The 20,012-nt window shown below is 37.1% G+C and overlaps 1 protein-coding gene and 1 long non-coding RNA gene across 9 annotated transcripts in view; one reads left to right on the top strand and one right to left on the bottom strand.

The window, feature by feature from the left end:
- LOC147575965 (uncharacterized) overlaps positions 1–20,012 on the top strand; it is a 36,382-nt gene that overhangs the window by 13,166 nt on the left and 3,204 nt on the right. The gene's annotated exons all lie outside the window — the stretch shown is intronic.
- The window catches only part of TET1 (tet methylcytosine dioxygenase 1), a 138,054-nt gene continuing 118,677 nt past the window's right edge, over positions 636–20,012 (bottom strand). For 7 of the 8 annotated variants that reach the window (XM_086679858.1, XM_086679862.1, XM_086679860.1 and 4 more), the window contains 3 exons: positions 18,920–19,057; positions 15,933–16,281; positions 636–10,438 (listed from right to left, as the gene is read on the bottom strand). In XM_086679858.1, coding sequence (XP_086535984.1) covers positions 9,423–10,438; positions 15,933–16,281; positions 18,920–19,057 — 1,503 coding nt within the window. In that variant the 3' untranslated portion in view covers positions 636–9,422. The remainder of the gene's footprint in view (positions 10,439–15,932; positions 16,282–18,919; positions 19,058–20,012) is intronic. The other variant, XM_086679861.1, reaches the window with a different exon arrangement.

The following is a 20,012-nucleotide window of genomic DNA, read 5'->3' as shown; positions in this document are numbered from 1 at the left end:
GGGGGCTAAATGAGTAAGGGGCGTTAAGGAATTTACCCCCGAAATCATTGTTGCACTATATGCTGACTAACTTGGATGTAAATTTTAAAAAATAAAATAAAATAAAATAAATTTTTAATGTTTATTTTTGAGAGAGAGAGAGAGAGAGAGAGAGAGAGAGAGAGACAGTGTGAGTAGGAGAGGGGTAGAGAGAGACAGAGACACAGAATCCAAAGCAGGCTCCAGGCTCTGAGCTGTCAGCACAGGGCCTGTGCGCAGGGCTCGAATTCATGGAGTGTGAGATTATGACCCGAGCTGAGGTCGGACGCTTAACCGACTGAGCCACCCAGGCGCCCCACTAGGGGTATGATCTTAGCCACTTAAAGCTTCAGAATTGATCTGTAAAATGGGGTTAATAAGAGTCCTTAATAGCATCACTGTGGGAGTTAAAGGATTTATATAAAATGCAAAGTTTTGGGCATATAGTTATTCCATACATGTAGCCATCTGGATTTAGGTTGAGCAAAATTCATACATTTGAACATCTCTAAATATTAAATCTTATAGCCTTATATAGTTAAAAATGTGTGATTTTTATTTGATATTAAAATTTTAAAATATTATTTTGAAGAGGAAAGAAAAATTAGACTACCAGGTGCAAAATAGAAGTATAAAATTTATTTAAAACCACCCACAAAGTTCCGTGTAATCAGGAATGATACAATTTGCAATAGTTTTTTTAAAAACTCATGACAAAGATTTAAAATATAATTTCAATTACAGTATTCATTTAGCCTTATTCAGTTAGAACACTTAATAAAAAAGAAACTTTATGCTCTAAATAAATGAGACACACAAGGAAAATATAATAGACAATTTCCACAACTATCTTTACATGTATGTTTCGATACTAGTACATTTCAATGCATTTTGCTACATAAACATGAAATCATGTACAACTGCTGTGCACCAAAATTTAGCTTAATTAGGTTCTTTCAAGTAACATGCAATTCCAACTCACAAGTCTTCAAGTACTGCTAATAAGTGTTCCCTTGTATGCAGAGCACTACATGTTGAACTGTAATCATCACAATTAAGATTATTTCTTTCCCTTCTGCATGGTGAAGTGCTTTTTCTTTAAACGGTTTCTCCCATATGTTAAGAACCAAAACCAGATTTTGTAGAATTTTAAAATCTTTTTCTTATTAACTTATTTCATTGTATGGGATATTTAATACAGTAGGACTGCAATAGGTAAAAATAAATCCCCCTAAGCAAAAAATCAAAGGTACAAAATAAATAGTAAATATACCCTCAGAGGAGGAAAAGTCACCTAGAGACAGGAATATTAACTTGTGAAATTGATACTTCTTTATTGAAAGGTCAGGACTACTCTATTTCCCCATGATGAAGTATCTGTGAGTATTTCACTCCCACTATTGAGAAGCACTCGTTCTTCTCCTTTGAACCAAAGTATTGATATGCACGTGAATCTACTTGGTAGGTCATCATATAACACAAGAGAAAATGAAGAAACTAGAAAGTAATGCTTTTCCTTCTGCCAAGTAGCTTTACAAATTTCTCTTCAGGGAACACTTCATGATTTCTTAGTAACTCAAAGATGACCATCCACCCATAGGTAACAATGCAAAAGCTGCCCTCCCCACCCCCCCCACCCCCCCTTTATTACTATAAAACCGTTTCTGGAAAAATATTTCTCTTAAAGCACCTATCACAATGTTATCTGTTATAGAAGTTTAAAAAAAAATGACCATACATAGTAATAAAAAATATTTAATCTTTGTTTTGCTTTTTTTTTAAGAGCTGTTTTTGTAAGGTCCTATGTTGTCAGCCATTTTAGAATATCACAAACAGGCATTAATTAGTGAGGATAGGCAGTTACTGAATCAAATCACCAAAAGTGGAATTTATTTTGACTATTTAGGGAAGTTTGGGTTTTTCATTAGCAACCCATAATGTACTGATGGAATAGGCAAAATATCCTACCTCTTTATTTTTATAAAGAACTTACTAAAAACTTTACAAATACATCTCGTTATTTTTCTTAACTCTCTGGGCAAAGGTATGTTTAAACTTTGACTAGAGACTTTACATGGCTGGAAACAAAGAGGAAGGAAAAACAAAACAAAACAAATTTAAATAAGTGGGAGACAGTACGATCTCTTAGAGATGTCAACAACTTTACATTTTTACTATGAGTACCTGAAAACTAAAATAGTCAGTTTACTGAGCACATTCCCTTCTAGAAACCTGCACTTCAATATAACAAATACATTAAACTTTGATTATGAACTGCTGATCTTAGTCTTTTTAAAAGTAGTATTTTTTAAGCAATTATTATTGAGGTTTCCCTTTGTTTTCGTAGCACAGGGACATTCCTTATTAAAAGGTTTATTTACAGGGGAAAAACTGAAACTTCATTAATCTAAGCCCTAATGCAAAAGTTCTGGGAATTTAGGGAGACCTTCCAAAGTATGCATTAAAAAATCACTGGCTAAATAAATAGTGGAAACAAAATACGTCAGAAACATGTTTTGCATATGTTAAATAGGGTTTACATTATTCTTAGATCTGGTCTGACAAAATTTCTACCCACTAATACTAAGTCATTGTTTATGATGCCGAAATGCATTTATTTATTTTTGAGAGGGAGAGTGTGCACACAGGGAAGGGGCAGAGAGAATCCCAAGCAGGCTCCACACCACCAGCCTGGACCCCGATGTGGGGCTCGAACTCGTGAACTGTGAGATCACGCCCTAAGCCAAAGTCAGACGCTTAACTGACTGAGGCACCCAGATGCCGTGATGCAGAAATGCACTTAGCAGTCTGCAGATATGAAATGGTTTAGTCTCAGATGGGTTGACTTGGTGTATGACTTGGAGCAAGCCATTTGCTACTCTTGCCAATCAGCAGGTTCACCACCAGTAAGACGGGAACATTTGGACATCTGTCCAACCCTCAGTGTTGGGGAGAAAAAAATGAGCACATTGTAAAGCAGTTTGATAACCTAAAACTTTATAAAATACAGGGATTATAATTTTCTTACTACCATATTTGCATTCAAAATGGTTCCTCATTTTGAGCTATTTTTCACATAAAACTTATAGGGTGGGGAGGAGAGCTATTAATGAATTTTTGGCTGGGCTGGTGGAGTGAACCAGCAGACTGTGAATAGGGGCACAAATCTCCCTCCTCTCTGCCCCTTAAATCCCCCCCTATTACATTCAGAACTCCTGATAACTGATTTATCCCATCTTTAAGAATTCCTCAAGTTACTTTCAGTTCATTTTTAACCTTTCTCACCCAGATTTTAGAATATTTCCTATTATTGTCAAAACCCAATTTCCAAAGGGGTAAATTTACATTAGAAAGTAGATATCATCCACAAAACTGGGCCAGGAGATAAAACGTGCAAAAAAAATATATATCTACTCTAGAAATCAGACCTGTTATTAATTCAAAGTCACTGGTCAGACAACTTACAATTAGTATAATGTATTGTACAGAAATAGCAAAGCTATGCAGAAATAGTGCTAGAATATTTAACTTCTTATACAATTTTTTTTGCAAAACACTCAAGCACTAATAAACAAGAGACAAACATTGTTGGGATTGTTAAAGAGAACAATGGGCGCATGACCACTATCTAATCCTAAAAACTGAATTTGCCTCTACCCAAAAATGGCTAAATAAAATATTTTGATTCTTTTTGGTATTATTCCACAAAGGATTTGTGAAACATGATTTTAGAAGACAGGAAGACACCTTGACCAAGATCACTGCTATTCTTGAAATGAACCATGTGTATATGTGTAGGGAGCATGGGGAATGGAGGCAGAACAGGGAGAGGAAGCAATAGAATTTTAATTTAAAGAAAATCAGAGGAAAGGATAAAAACTGTAAACAGAATGAAAGTACACTAGTAACAGCATAGCGTCAGTGAAATGAAAAACGAAAAATAACAAGCACAGTTTCTGGTCAAAGATGGCAAGTCTATACCTAGCCAAATGAAGAAGGAAATTACTTCTTAATACTGTCTCTCCACAAGTGAACATGTTTCTGACAGCTGCAAGATTTTTTTCTGATGAACAAGACAAGAGAGAATGCCTTTCATAACAGCTGCTGGGGACAAAATTTCTATTTTAGGAAAACTAGGTTAAACTATTCAACAGGAGTTTCGCAAGTTGCGCACAAACATAAATCGGTTAAATCAGATGTAATGTGTTTAAAATCTGATAACATTCCTACCTTAGACTAAGTTTTGCTTCAGTTATAGGGGACACGTATGGCTGAACAAACAAGAAAAACTTGTGATCCCGGCGGGATCATGGTATCACAGTAGGAATGGGAAAAGTATGGCCAACAAAGCTGAGACAAGGGTTTGACTTCTAAAGCTAGAAATATTAAATATTGCATACTATCAAAAGAGAAACACATTGTGGGGCCCTTAAAGGAGAAGTGAAAATTAGGAGTGGCAAAATGAATCCAAAGGAATACCTTTGGATTACATGAAGGAATAAAATACATGCCTTTCGAAGTAAACAGTGGTATTTGATCAGGTGCCCAGAAGACAAGGGGATTGAAACAGTCACCTAGATGTACTGGAATAAAGAGAATTGAAGTTTGTAGAGTTCAAGACAAAAAGAGTGATGTCTTGCATAAAAGCCAGTTTTATCATTTCCAAAATTAAAAGAAGAACTTAGACACTCTTTTATACATGAGAAAAGAAAACAAAGAAACAACAACAAAAACCCGCCAATAAATCTTAATACATTCTAAGAAAATACATGAATCCAGCTTCTGATAGACATGCTGATTCTTTCTGAATTGCATTCCAGAGCCATAAGTGGCATCATTTTCTCAACCTGTTAGAAGAAAGCTCAAAATGGAGCACAATTTTGATTTAGATAAGTCCAGACTCTTCAGGAATCAGGGCACTCATTATCATCACTTGGTTGAGTGTACCTTACTGTTGACATTGAAGTTACAAGTTCAATACACTTATGGGCAAGTTTAGGAACTGTGCACAATAAAACAGTATTCTAATACAGGTAGACAATCACTTCAAAATTAACTATGCTAGGATTTACTTGTGAGGCCAACTTGGCAGGAGGTGTGACTAGACTGTACAACCATGGCTAGGTAGTATATATATATACACTGGATATACTTTCTCCAATTCTTTTAATCATTCAATTTTTCATAACTCCTTATATATGCCTAATAATTGTTCCAGGGGAAATAAAAGCCTGTACCGTGTAAGTACTTGATATATATATATTTTTTATTGAAATAGCAAATAAGACTATTGCCACATTTTGTTGGATTAGTTAACAGGACAACTTCATAGGTAAAAAGTCAGCTAGATTTCCCACACAGGGGAATCTTGATCCAATTTCACTTGACTTATTTTCCTGAAGCCCTCAGGAAAACAAACAAAAAAATAAATAAATAAAAAAACAAACAAAACAAAAAAAGTAATAGAAAAAATAAAAGGCCATTTTTATCTTTCACATGTACTGCAATAAGGTTATTTCCCAGTGATACAATACTCCCTGGGTGAGGAAATCAAGTTTGTTTCCTAAAATCCTCCTACGCACACCAAAGTGGCCTTCATTTGATGGTTTAAATTCTATTTATAAACATAAGTTATACACTGACATTAACATCTGCTCTTTAGGCCCCAGTGATTTAACTATAGGACTTCTAAGGTGTCTTCCAGGGCTATGAGAGGCCACTACCATATTACTTCACAATTCTTGTCATAAAATTGTACAGAAGATCAAAACTCACAGTTGTACTAAAGCTAGACTAAAAAGAAATTTCCATGCAGCAAGAAGTTGTGAAATAGAAGGTAGCTATATATTATTAAAAGTCACATACAGCTACTGATTTACTCAGCACATTCAAAGGAAGTCCTGTGCTCGCTATAGGTGGAAGTTGTCATGCAATGTCAAAACTTTGTCCCAGATAAAAAAATCTGAATAGAATTTGTCTTAAAGAATAAACTTAAGTAGTTTGGGGTTATTTTCATACATGCTATTGTGGAATAAATGATGATCCATTCAAATCCACTGAAGCAATAACATTAGAAAGTAGGTTACTTCATATGAATTGTTATCTCATTTACACAAGGGTATGCATTCAATTAAGTATGTACTGGGGTTATGTCTTAAGTAAATTGCTTACGGATTTCATCTAGTTGAAATTCTATATTTAACAAATTAAATTATTTCACATGCAGATTGCATAACAAAGATGTTAGAAGGGTAAGCTGCAAACATTTTGCTAACATATTGCAAAAATTTACCTACAGCTATACATTTTCAGCTAGCCTCACTTTCCAATAATATGTTTCAGTTAGGTCTATGACATGATGTACTTGGTACTTTGTAGATGGATTGGAAGATACAGGTGAGGCTGATAAGCAGAAGAAAACATTTTTTTTCCAACCATGGCCTGAGAGCCATTAGAAATGGGAGTCTGAAGGGCAGAGTGATATTTTGTAGGATTCTAAAATAGGCAGTTCATTGCAGTTAGTAAGTTTGTAACATATTATGGACAGGTTGGGTTAACACGGGGATCATGTATCAATGAATTCAATTATCATACCATGAACAAAGGCAGAAGATTCAAAAACTCAATTTGAGTGCTGTAAGAGAGGTGAAGCAAAAGGTGATCATGACAGTAAAACATAAGAGGTGTAGAAATAATGTTAGATGACCAGTTTTCTGAGTGAAAATGTCATTTCAAACAAATTTATTTCCTTGCTTCATAAAAGCAGTCTAAAAGCAGTGTTGCTAGCATACAATCACAATGCTGTAGAACATTGAATAAGCAGGAGTTAAAAAAAAAATCACAGGGCAGACAAAGGGATGGTAAACTGCTAATTTAAACTTATGAAGTAACGTCCAACAAAGTAGGGATCATGTGTGGTTCGCACCATGGGGTTATCGGTTGAGGCAGGCTATTGATGGTGTGAATTATAATAAGGAATGGAAAACATTTTAGTTGAGAAGGGATATTTTCATATATGTTTTTGGGGCAACTGCAGCCAACTTCACAATTTTCAATATTCCCCTAAGTCAACACTGGAGCTTCAAGTTCAGTTGTTAAGAAACTTATTCAGTTAGTGACCCTGATGGGAATTTCTGCAGATATATTATAATGGATTCTTTTGAAGGAAACTTGCTGTTTCTTTGAAAACCATGGATAAAAACATCTTTTAGGATTTAAATTCTTCAAGTTTACTTTGTCATGGGAGGCGATTCAAAGAAAATCAAAAGCTAACGTTTAAGTTCTGCAGACATTTAGTAAGTGTTGAATGGTAAGAAGATGGATAGATGGATAAAGGGTGTTAAAACTTGATCCATTAAATCTGGTGATGAAATAATTTCTAGTGGGAGCTAAGGCCTAATATCTAAAATGAAATATCACAAGGGCGTATTCCTGATAGTCTAATACTAGTAAATATCTTATTGAAGCAGCAGAAACAATAAACAATCACTTATTTATATACTTATATGTATAAGAAACCTTAGGCTCACAAAAATATACATGTTTTAAAACGGAAATCTAAGGCACACAAAATACTAAAACAAGTCAATGAATCACCCTATTTTACATATTCAAGAAGCAGAAATCTACTTGTACAAGATGATGGTCTACCAATGGATATTTGTTATATACAATCCCTTCATATTCCTTTACTTGTATTAGTCAAAAGCTTGAAACTGATACTTTGCACCATATATTATTTTAATATAAGTTACAATGAGTTTTTCTTTAGAGAGCTTGCTGGAACTGTTTGCTTTTGCACCAAAATTGTTGAGTGTTAGCAGTTGTGGGCTTCCTATGGCATTTCCAAGGGAGAAGCACCATTAATTAGGTTTTCCACACTCCCAAGGAATCTGACACTTTGAATGTTATAGCACCTCTGCATTTTAACAGAATCAAGTATTTCATTGAAATTTCTTGTTCTAAACATTTTGCTCGGGCAATCCTTTTTGTTTTGTTATAAAATGAGCCAATAAAATAATAGGAATATATAATGGGAGGGCTAACATAAATGGAATGCCTATTTTCCTGTTACCTAGAACATAGGCAATTATCAGAGAAGATGAGTTTTCATTTTCCTAGAACGAATGTGCTTAAATCAACTACTTTGGATTAGTATTAATGGGCAATACCATTCCTACTGTTTCGGCTGTGTGGATATGTGATGATGATAGGGAATTTATTTTTAAAAGATTACTATGGGAATTTTATTCTTATTCTGTACCAGAATGATTTTAAGAACAAATAAGGCAGTTGGGATGGGTAGGGTTTTTGCTACTTTATTTTTATATTTGAACACCTTGAAACTTTAGAAGCATTTGACTCTTCTGATTCCTACTATGTTTCATCTCCTTTTGGAAAAACCTTTCATGATTATACTGAGAAAGCTGGAGGGAAAGTAAATTGGGGCCACTGTTGCTTGATAAATCAGAAGAGAGCACTCTTACTCAGCTCCAAATAAAACGTTAATCGATATTGGTGATACGCTTCCTAATTCCGACTTTAGAGAAAATGAACAATTTTTGCATGTTCTAACTATTTTATAAGTAGCTAATATTTGCATGAGGACACATTAAAAAAAAACACAACAAACCATATACATGATTAGAATACATATTGCAGTTAACAAGATGGAACTCTACACAGCAATAAATGATTTCTCTTGTATGCAAATATGCATAAACAATAGACAATAGGATTCTTATACTATACTATTTCAAGTTACTTTTAAAAATAGAAAGTGCTTTTAAAATATATATTTACAATTTATGAACAGCCTCCAACCATTATTAACAATAATGAATTATTTTATACAGGAGAGATATTTTGAGAGAAAACATTTCATTGGTTTATTTCAAAGGAATATGCCGATTTTCTAGCAATGATTGGAAGATGTTGGAACAATGGCACCATGAAAAAATAATGCAGCTTATTTTTAACTGTTGATGTGGGTAAGCACCAGGAGCTGTGTAGAGTTAACACTGTGTCTTGATTTTACATCATAGCACATGAACCTGTTAAAATCCTCTAAAAATGACTCTTGTTTCATAGTAAACAGACTTAATTTAAAGCACCAAACTGAGTGATTCTATCAAGGTTAACACCTAACCAAAACATTTCTTTATGTATTGAAAACTATAAAACTTTTATTTTTGCTTAAAATGTGCACCTTCTACCAATTGTCAAAATATAGTCACAGTTAAGAAATACCCACCCCATTTTTGTTTTTTTTTTTGTTTTTTTTTACCTCAGCCTTCAAATGGGTGAGATGAAGATATAAGTAAACGACAACATGACTTTCTTTTAACAGCACCTTGAAAAAATACACAAAACTAGCAAAGGCATTAAGAAGGGGAGAAAAGCTTTCAGACCCAATGGTTATAGGGCCCTGCAACATGTGTGAGAGCATAGGGGGACACTGTGACAATATTGTCATGGGTTAATGTTAATGCTTTATGAGAAGGAATTTGGTTCAATTCATTAACTTCAGGGGACAGTTCAGGACCCTCATTAGCTGCCTGGTCTTTCTGCTCTGAGGCCTTAGTTTTCTTATTCTTAGCTTCTTTAGCCTCAAACTTCATTTTGTTTAGTTCAAAACCATGTTGGGGCTTATTCAGGTTTTTGTGCTGGTAGAAGACAAGGGAGAGGCGTGTGGGATGATTCCGGTTTGGGTGTTCGACAGGAGTCGTCGCGTGAAGCTCTCGCCGGGCACACTCGATCAAAACGGAGCCATGAGCAGGCGCGATAGCCACCCCACCAATGTTGGCATCCAAGAAGATGTGCTCACTGTCTGACCAGTACTCATCAATGTGGGGCAATTTCTCCTCAGCAGGTGACAGGGGGTCATCTGAGAGGGGATCATCTGAGAGAGGCTCATCTGCTTCAGAGTGTGGCTCATCTTCTTCCACCAGAGAGGACGCAAGGTCATGAGGAGAGGCGGTGAATGGGGGTTGCTGGTTTGGATGATTAGAAGATAGCTGTTCAGATGGACCAGTGGGAGGCTCAGAATAAACCAAGGAATCTGGCATGGGAGTAGACAAGGTGGGAAGAGGAACCACTTCACCAGGCTGTGCAATTCCAGCGCCTTCCCCCGCAGCTGCATTAGCACCACCGTGTCTCGCAGAAGGCATTGTGCAGTGAGGATTGCTACTTCTTTCTGAAAACCCGTACGAAACTGACGACACATCGTTCTTAAAAGGAGCTGTTGTGGCCGACACAGTCTTAGGGGACCAGGAGAGACTTGGAGGTATGTTAGCCTCTTTCCATGTGTGAGGAATGGATGGGGTCAATGAGTAGGTTTTAGTGTTGTCCGAACCTTTGAAGATAAAATGGGGTTCAGTTTCATTTTTTATTTCAAGGTGCAAGGCTTCGGTTTTATTCCCTAAACAGAGAAAAGGACACCAAATGCGAAGATAAGTACAAACTACTTTAGGTAGTTGTCTTTAAGGAGTATTTTAAAGAGAAATACATGACAAAACATTGATGATGGCAGTGTTGGTCAGTTTTGTTCTATTTACTTTAAGACAAACATACAAGCATGCTTTAAAAATTGCATGTAGTTTGGTATGCTTTTCCAACCAACAAATTTCCTTAAAGAATGCTTCCCTAGGTACACATTTAGCCAGAAGGATGCCCAGTGATTAAAATACTAAGAAATTAGAAACAACCTAATTGGCTATAAAGTAAATATTGAAATCATACCTTGGAATACAACACAGGTAATAACATGATGATTCAGAACAATATTTCTACCCAAAGAGATTATTGCATGATCTCATTTCCAAAAAAGTAAAAATAAGTAATAGTTTATAAATATTTCTGGGTCATGATAACATCATAACTGGCAAAGTTAATTACTAGGCAAAGGAAGTCACAGAAGAAGTTTTAGTTGAAGAGGCACCAAGGTGGCTCAGTCAGTTCAGTGTCTAACTCTTGCTTTTGGCTCAGGTACCATCTCACAATTTGTGAGTTCAAGCCCCCTGCTGCTTTCTGTGACAACAGCATGAGCCTGTTTGGGATTCACTGTCTCCCTCTCCCTCTCTCTCCCACTCTGTTCGTGATGCCATTCTCTCTCAAAACAAATAAATAATACACTAAAAGAATAGTGCTTATGGGTTAAGATTACAAAAAGACACGGGGTTATAAACCTAATATTGTGCAGAGCGCTACCAACAGGGTATGTATTATTATTTTTTTTTAAAGTTTATTTATTTTGAGAAGGAGACAGAGAGCGCATGTGTGCACAAGATCATGACCTAAGCTGAAATCAAGAATTGGCCACTTAACCAACTGAGCCACCCAAGCACTCCATCAAGGTATATAGTATTAAAAACATAGCAGTAGGGGCACCTGGGTGGCTTGGTTGGTTAAGCGGCCGACTTCGGCTCAGGTCATGATCTCGCGGTCCATGAGTTTGAGCCCCACGTCAGGCTCTGTGCTGATAGCTCAGAGCCTGGAGCCTGTTTCAGATTCTGTGTCTCCCTCTCTCTGACCCTTCCCCGTTCGTGCTCTGTCTCTCTCTGTCTCAAAAATAAATAAACGTTAAAAAAAAAATTAAAAAAAAAACCACATAGCATGTAAAGATGCTACTGGGGAATGACACAAAGATAAAGTTGGTAGAAATGCTGTTTACAGGCAGTATGGAATCAGGTATGTGAATCTTAAAATAAATCCAAAACAAGTGTCTGTAAAATGGAGCTATATTCAAACAAACTTATCCTAATTCTCCCCATCTTGCCTCTTCACTATCTCTCTATTAAATTTTTCTTAGCCTTGTATAAATGCCTGCTCTGTCATTTCTCTCATCTTACAAAAAATAAATAAGCAAACTCTTGTTGTAAATATGAAAAAAATCAAACAAGTTAAGGAATACCCCGTAATTCTATAGTTGAGTAAAGTTGAATACAAATTCATGGTGTATTTTGTTCCCTCGGGCTCCTTGGAGAGATGGCTGAATTTATATATGGGGCAGTGTTATATAAAACAAGCCTGGAACATCGTGTTGGAAGCTAAGGAAACTATCAAAGGCAATCGAGGTCATGACAAAAAAAATTCAGAAGCCAGCATGATGGGTTTCTACTGATCAAAGATGGAACAATTTGAGGGTTTTTTGGTTTCAATTTGAAGATTTTTAAAGCATTTTTCATATTTAGTTAGGAATAAAAACCCTATTTAATATGCACTGAAATATGAACTATAAATAATAATAAAAATACTAGTAATAAAATAATAAAAATTAAAAAATTTTGAGATCCCAAAGATACTAAATTAAAAAAAACTGAACACACTGGAAATTGCTTAGGAACTAACTTGTATTCTAAAAACCGGTGAATAAAGGCAAATAGCCAAGCATTTATTCTAATTTCCCTACATGAACCATATCTCAGCATTAACAAGTTATTGGTAAGGGCAATATTTCTTTGTAAAAGAAGATCAACCACCAAATGGAAGAATGGTGGACTTTGTTGCTGCTCATGTAATAAAGAATATAGAATATGAGGGCACCTGGGTGGCTCAGTCCGTTAAGCGCCCGACTTTGGTTCAGGTCATGATCACATGGTTCATGGGTTTGAACCCTGCGTCAGGCTCTGTGCTGACAGCTCAGAGCCTGGAGCCTGATTCGGATTCTGTGTTCCCTCTCTCTCTGCTCCTCTCCTGCTCGTGCTCTGTCTCTCTCTGTCTCTCAACAATAAACAAATACTAAAAAAATATATATACATATACATATATACATATACATATATACATATATACATATATACATATATATATATATATATATATATATATATATAAAATATGATATTAAGTGTTTCTAAAATGATTGGGTAAAAAGTTCATAGGGAATGTTATGATCAGTGATTCCCATTGACAACACCTGGACCATGGATCAGTCTTAACATCATAAAAAAGAGATATCACTGGACACTATATATTTCCTGATGTGAAGAAACAAGAGTGTTCAAATTGGACAGTGGTCTTTAAATAGTGTTTTTAGGGGCGCCTGGGTGGCGCAGTCGGTTAAGCGTCCGACTTCAGCCAGGTCACGATCTCACAGTCCGTGAGTTCGAGCCCCGCGTCAGGCGCTGGGCTGATGGCTCAGAGCCTGGAGCCTGTTTCCGATTCTGTGTCTCCCTCTCTCTCTGCCCCCTCCCCCATTCATGCTCTGTCTCTCTCTGTCCCAAAAATAAATAAACGTTGAAAAAAAAAAAATAAATAAATAGTGTTTTTAAAGTGGAAGCTGAATTTGTCTCCACAGGACAATGGTTTTGGCTATATGAAAAAAAGAGAAAAGAAAAATTGGAAAAGCAAGCTTAAATAAAAAAGGTTTAGGAGACATATCAAATACCTATAACGTGTGACCTTGTTTGGATAATAATTTAAACAAAACAAAATGTGGGGCGCCTGGGTGTCTCAGTCGGTTAAGCATCCAGCTTCGGCTCAGGTCACGATCTCAGTCTGTGAGTTCGAGCCCCGCGTCAGGCTCTGTGCTGACAGCTCAGAGCCTGGGGCCTGCTTCGGATTCTGTGTCTCCCTCTCTCTCTGCCCCTCCCCTGCTCATGCTCTGCCTCTCTCTGTCTCAAAAATAAATAAAAACATTAAAAAAAATTTTTTTTAAACAAAACAAAATGAAAAACAAAAGAAAAATCATTTAGGAGAAAAATGGAGCATATTTTTGGTTTTGTTTTGAAGTAGGCACCATGCCATACCTATGTGGGGCTTGAACTCACGAACCTGAGATCAAGAGTCAGGTGGTTCTCCTACCGAGTCACAAAGGCACCCCAAACGGAGCAATTTGAACATTGATTGGTATGAAAACAATATTTGATCTGTTTGTTTTAGGTATTGTGGTTATAAAAATTACTTATTGTTTAATGACATACTGATGAAGTAATTGATAAGATAATATGATGTGAGTTCTGCAATTTGTTATTGAGGGAAGTGAGATTCATTAAATAATTCACTCACTCTATACCTTTAAAACATTTTTCCATTTAAGAAAAAACCTCTCAACCTTTAAAACTTCACTGCATTCAACTGATTCCCTTTATAACCAAGCACAAGAATCTCTCCATTTCTCTCCCATTTTGCCAGCAATCTACTTCAATAATGCTCAAGCAGGACCTCCCACTGCCTGTAAAACTCAGAGTGAAACTTCAGTTTTCATCTCACTTGACATGGTTGATCACTCCCTCCTTGAAACACTGCGTATACTCTTAGAGTTCCATTAATACCTCACCAGACCTTCCAAGACTGTGTTCATCTCTGAAGCCTGTACAAATTGGGAATTCCCAGGACTTCTCCTTCTACCTCCTTTAGTTCTCTGTGATTTCATTTACTCTCAGGCTTTGAAATTCTATCTCTATGCAGCTGACTTCCTAAGTTATACCTCCAGCCAAAATCTTTTCTTTGAACTACACTCTTATTCAACTGTTTACCTAATGGTTATCTGACAGGTGTCTTAAACTTGACAGGTCCAGAAGTGAGCTTCTGATCTCCCTCAGAATTTGTTCTTTCCCATTTCTCATGATTCTTGGTGATTTCCCCATCTTTCCAGTCACTCCAGACCAATAACACCAGGGTAAACAGTGAGACTTTTTTTGTCCACAATCCAGATTTTTCAGAAATCCTGTTGACTCTACCTTGAAAACAGATCCAGAACCAGGCATCTCTCATGTCCTCATTAGCCAGTCTGGTTCAAGCTCCATCACCTTTTTCTTGAGCTGTTAGGATGTAGCCTCTTCTTTACCATTACCCTACTTTTCTGTTCTGTCTACTGGTTTCTAGTTCAACCCAGTAAGCAGAATGTTAAGTTTGAGTCACATCATACACCATCTCTATGTTTTTTTTTAAGACTTTACTTTCAAGTAACCTCACACCCAACGTGGGCTTGAACTTACAACCCCAAAATCAATAGTAAAATGCTCCACCAAATGAGCGAGCCAGATGCCCCAGCCCCTCTCTATTCTAAAATCTCCAGTAGCCTTCCTTTCACTCACTAAATGCTGATATCTTTACAGCAGCCAACAAAGCCCGAGATGAAACGCTCCAACACCCCTCTTCCCTCTCCAATCTATTTCTTACTCCTCTCCCCATTTCATGCTCTGCTTCAGCCACACTGGCCTCTTTGCTTGCATAAAGTATTCAAGGTAACCTCTTGTCCCCTGATCTTTACATTTGCCATTTCCTCTGCGTAGAATGCTATTTCTCCCAATAAAAACACTAAGGGTTCTTATTGGCCTAAGGACTTTACTCAAATGCTCCATTCTCAACAAATAGCTTTCTGACAACCATATCCAAATAGAATTCTCTCACAGAGCTCTCTCTCCTCTTTCACTGCTCACTTTCCAACACCCAGAACAGCACAAAGTGGTACTCAGTAATATTTGTTGACTGGATTACTTGTATTTGATGCTAAATGTGACCAAGGAAGACTTCAAGGAAGTGATGTCATTTCCCATGTTCCAAGAAGGAGTAGGGCTTCAAAGTAGATGGGACCAAACAAGAAAAACAGGTTTCTGTTTGTTTTCTTAAAGCATAAATAGAAAAAATACCAAGAAATACTGATGGGTCACTTTTTTGTTGACTTTTAGTTTTGGAAAGTATGTAGAAATTGTGTACATGTATGGATTCAGTGTCTTATTTTGAACTCTAAAGCAACATGTATTAGAAACAAGTGAGATTTAAGAATAATTACCTAATTGAATTAACATCTGATCTAAAGTTGTTTTTTGCTGTGTTTTGTTTTCATAATGCCTCATTCCTAAGAGAGCAGCAAGGATAAAGGACAGGGGAAGTGGGGTGCAAGGGAAAGTCCCAACACTTTGGCTAGTGGGAGTTGTGCACAGAGACTCAGCAGCATCCATAGGCCTCACCTAAAAGCGACAGCGATGAAACCTTGCTATTGTTTGTGGTCGAGTTATTCTTCCGCTTGATTCGAGGAATGAATTTCTTCTCCACAGCTCTTATCTTATGTGCAAGAACTTCTGTCATCATTGCTGCCCTTTTCTTCCCAGAACGAGGAACAGGCTGAGTGAAACGTGTTCTTTTTTTACGGCGGGGTGTGAGCACCTCGATGGCCCCAGATTTGATCTTGGCTTCCATTCCTTCACTAGAGCCAAACTCATCTGTGTCTGAGAGTTTGTAGAGCGGTAGCACATGCAGCTGCTCATCTTGAGGAATAACCCCCAAGGAGCGATTATCCTCTCGTGTTAAAGTACAAACCTGACAGAAAGAAAACATGAAATAGGTCCTGCACATTCAGAGTTATTTCTACCTTCTAATTGTTGCCACTATGAAAGGGATCTATGTTCCCATTTTATGTTCCATTGGTTCCTGCTGGTATATTAATTTTGCACAACTAATATACATCAAGCCACTCAACATTCTTCAATTCTAGTAATTTATCAATTATCTGTAAGCAGACCAGCATACTTTTGAGTTGATCTTATAAGTACATATTATGCACGTTTATGTATTTTATAATATTTATAATTTTTATTTATTTTTAAGAGAGAGAAAGAGACAGAGAGAGAGAGCAGGGGAGGGGCAGAGAGACCGTATCATAGGTAGGCTCTGCGCCATCAGCACAGAGCCTGAGGTGGGGCTTGAACCCATGGATTGTGAGCTCATGACCTGAGCGAAAACCACGAGTCAGACACTAAACTGAGCCACTGAGGTGCTTGTTTAAAAATTTTTTAAATGTTTATTTCTTTATTTTTGAGAATATAATATTTTTAAAAAGTAAACTCTGTTGGGGTGCCTGGGTGGCTCTGTTGGTTAAGCATCCGACTTTGGCTCAGGTCACGATCGCATGGTTCATGGGTTCAAGCCCCACATGGGGCTTTGCCCTGACAGTGCAGAGCCTGCTTGGGATTCTCTCTCTCTTTCTTTCTCTGCCCCTTGCCCATTTGCACTCTCTCCCTCTCAAAGTGAATACATAAAACTGAAAACAAAACAAAACAAAACAAAACCACACAAGTAAACTCTATCCCCAATGTGGGCTTGAACTCATGACAAAGAGATCAACAGTTGCATGCTCTACTGGCTGAGTCAGCCAGGCACTCCTGTAATATTTTAAATACTAGGTCTTTTTGTTATATTTCATCTTACTCCAGTGTCCAAGTTAAGGAATGTTTACTGGACTGTCCACAGCTTTCATACTAAATATTATTAAGATATTATTTTAGCCTATATATTACCATATTTCTTAACTATTTAAATAATGACACATTCATTGGGTAGAGGGGAATTACTTATGAAAAATTTCCAGATTGTAAGGTTGACAGAACTTGATGAATACAGATGGTAAAGAAAGATAAACTTAGTTTTATTTTCTCAGTATCTATAGTCACGTTTACTGGCAAGACTTGAAATACTAAAGTCTCTTGGGTGTAATTTGTGAATAATTTAAAGTAATCATGTTAAAAATTAGACTCTTAAAAAAAATTAGACTCTTGCATCAATAAATGTTTAAGCGGTTTATTTGTTCACCGGGACACTAAGAAGGGGCCGAGGAGACAAGATACAAGGAGCATAATTAGAAAGACTGAGGCAGCAGACAGGGAGGCAAGTGAGTTGGTAGCTGAAGGTCAAGATTCCAGGGTTTCAGAAATGCAGAACTTTGGAGTCAGGGCAAGTTCTAGGTACAAGCCTCATTGCATGAGCAATGACAGCAGAGGAGAAGAGGCCACACTGAATGATACACAAGAGAAGCACAAGAAGAAGAGGAACCAAAATCCAGTTTGACTGAACCTAATTCACCCTGATCATGGATACTGTGTCATGAAGCAATTCAAGTAAAGTGACTAGCCAAGCACTAGCCAAGCAGTGACAACGAACCACACTGTGGCCACGATTCACCTGGACAGATTTCTACTATTTCAACTTTGAAAATAACATTTGTCTCAAAGACTATAGTCAACGACAGTGGAGAGGAATGATAATGCAAAAAAAAAAAAATTTTTTTTGGCTCCTTAATTCTATCAGTCATAGACTTCACGGCTAAACAAGGAGGGAAGGCTGCCTTTTGACGGATTAGATTGTGTCCTTCTAGTCACAGTGTAAGGGACTGTAGCTATGTCTTTCTTATATGGGGCCAACCAGACTGGTGTCATGCAAAAACAGAGGAAATCACTCCATATTAATCTCTTGTTTTACTAGGTGAGGAGATAATGACTTGAACCAAATCCATTTCATTTAAAAAAGACAACTGTGTGATTTTTCTCAGGGTCTTTTACTTAATTGAAGTATTTCTTAATTGACTTCACGCTATGGGCGTACAATTCTTTTCATGGCTGTAAACATAAGTATGAGCACTGAAATGCAAATATTTCTGATAATTCTGGAATATTAATGGAACTTTATACATACATACTGGTATTAAGAACAAACATGAACAAGAAAACGATACATTCGGGATAATTCCATCACAAAAACCCTTTGGTACCCAGAAGGCAAAAAAAGAGAACCGATAAATTGCTTAACTTCCTACCTATCAGTTTGAGAACATACAAGAGTGCTCCTACCTGCTAGCAAACACACCACAATTAAATATAAGGTTCAAGACCTTCAAAAAATATTTAAGGCCAGTTCTGTAACTTTGTGGAAGGACTTGGACAATAACGTAAATGCTATTGATGTATATACTATGTGAGACAGAACATAAAATATGATTTTTAAAATTTAATTCATCTCTGCACCCAACGTGGGACTGGAACCCATGATATTGAGAACAAGAGTCATGTGCTCCTCTGACGGAGTCAGCCTGGGGCCCCTAAAATAAAATTTTTAACAGTAATCATATTCAGCCTAACCACACAGAGATGGAGCTTTTAGAATCAAAAGCCATCTATGTACATACCACAGTGCTTCCATTATTCATGTTGTGAATGTCCCTGTGGGGATGGGCACAGAAGTCTAGGCAAGCAGTGACCCCAGAGAAAGGACGACCCTCTTTGCTGCCAAGCCGACATTCTCGGGCAACATGTTCATATTCTACCTAAAAAAGAAATGTATGACACACAGTTGTGAGAGACAGGAAGAATCACCTTCAGTAAAGAATAAAAGTCACTTCCTGACCAGGCTCTTACACTAATGACACATTGCAATTTCAGATATTTATGACCATAGTGCGTTAAAGTAGTGGATGTGTAGCTCAGAAACATTCAGGAGGAAGAGTCTGATAGTACACAAAGTAAAATGCAAATCCCTGGCTGTGACTGATGGTAGGATGATAAAAATACCTGCTGCTGGTGAATAAACAAGCAGAGCAAGCCTAATTTATTCCATTAGGAAGAGAGACGAACATAGTGCATTAATTATGTGGGAAGAGTCCTCAAGGTCTATAAATATACATGTATTCATAAACCAGTATAAAAAATGAATTTATAACTATTTTATTTTATTGTTATTATTATTAATTTTTTAAAGTAGGCTTCAGGCAGGGCTCCAACTTAAGACCCTGAGATCAAGAGTCAGACGCTTAAGCGACTGAACCACCCATGTGTCCCTATAACTCTTTTTAAAATGAAAAGTTGAATTTAACAGAAAGGATGTTATTCATGACAATACAAATAAAGATTTAAGAAATATAGACCATAGGTCTCTGGTTATGTTTAAGATAAAAAGATACTGGCGTGCCTGGGTAAATACACACAATGAAATGCTATTGAGCCTTAAAATGGAATGAAATTCTATGGTGCCTGGGTGGCTCAGTCAGTTAAGCATCTAACTTTGGTTCAGGGCATGATCTCACGGTTTGTGGGTTCAAGCCCCACGTAGGGCTCTGTGCTGACAGCTTGGAGCCTGGAGCTTGCTTTGGATTCTGTGTCTCCCTCTCTCTCTCTGCCCTTCCCCAACTCTCTCTCTCGGTTCCTGAGTTTGAGCATTGGGCTCTCTGCTGTCAGTGCAGAGCACACTTTGGATCCTCTCTCTGCACCTCCCCTAGTCTCACA

This window comes from Puma concolor, chromosome D2 (genome assembly GCF_028749965.1).
Source record: "Puma concolor isolate L17-30 chromosome D2, mPumCon1.1.hap2, whole genome shotgun sequence".
Taxonomy (NCBI): Eukaryota; Metazoa; Chordata; class Mammalia; order Carnivora; family Felidae; genus Puma; species Puma concolor.
The sequence above is the reverse complement of the archived record's forward strand: the minus strand, read 5'-3'. Positions and strand labels throughout refer to the sequence as shown.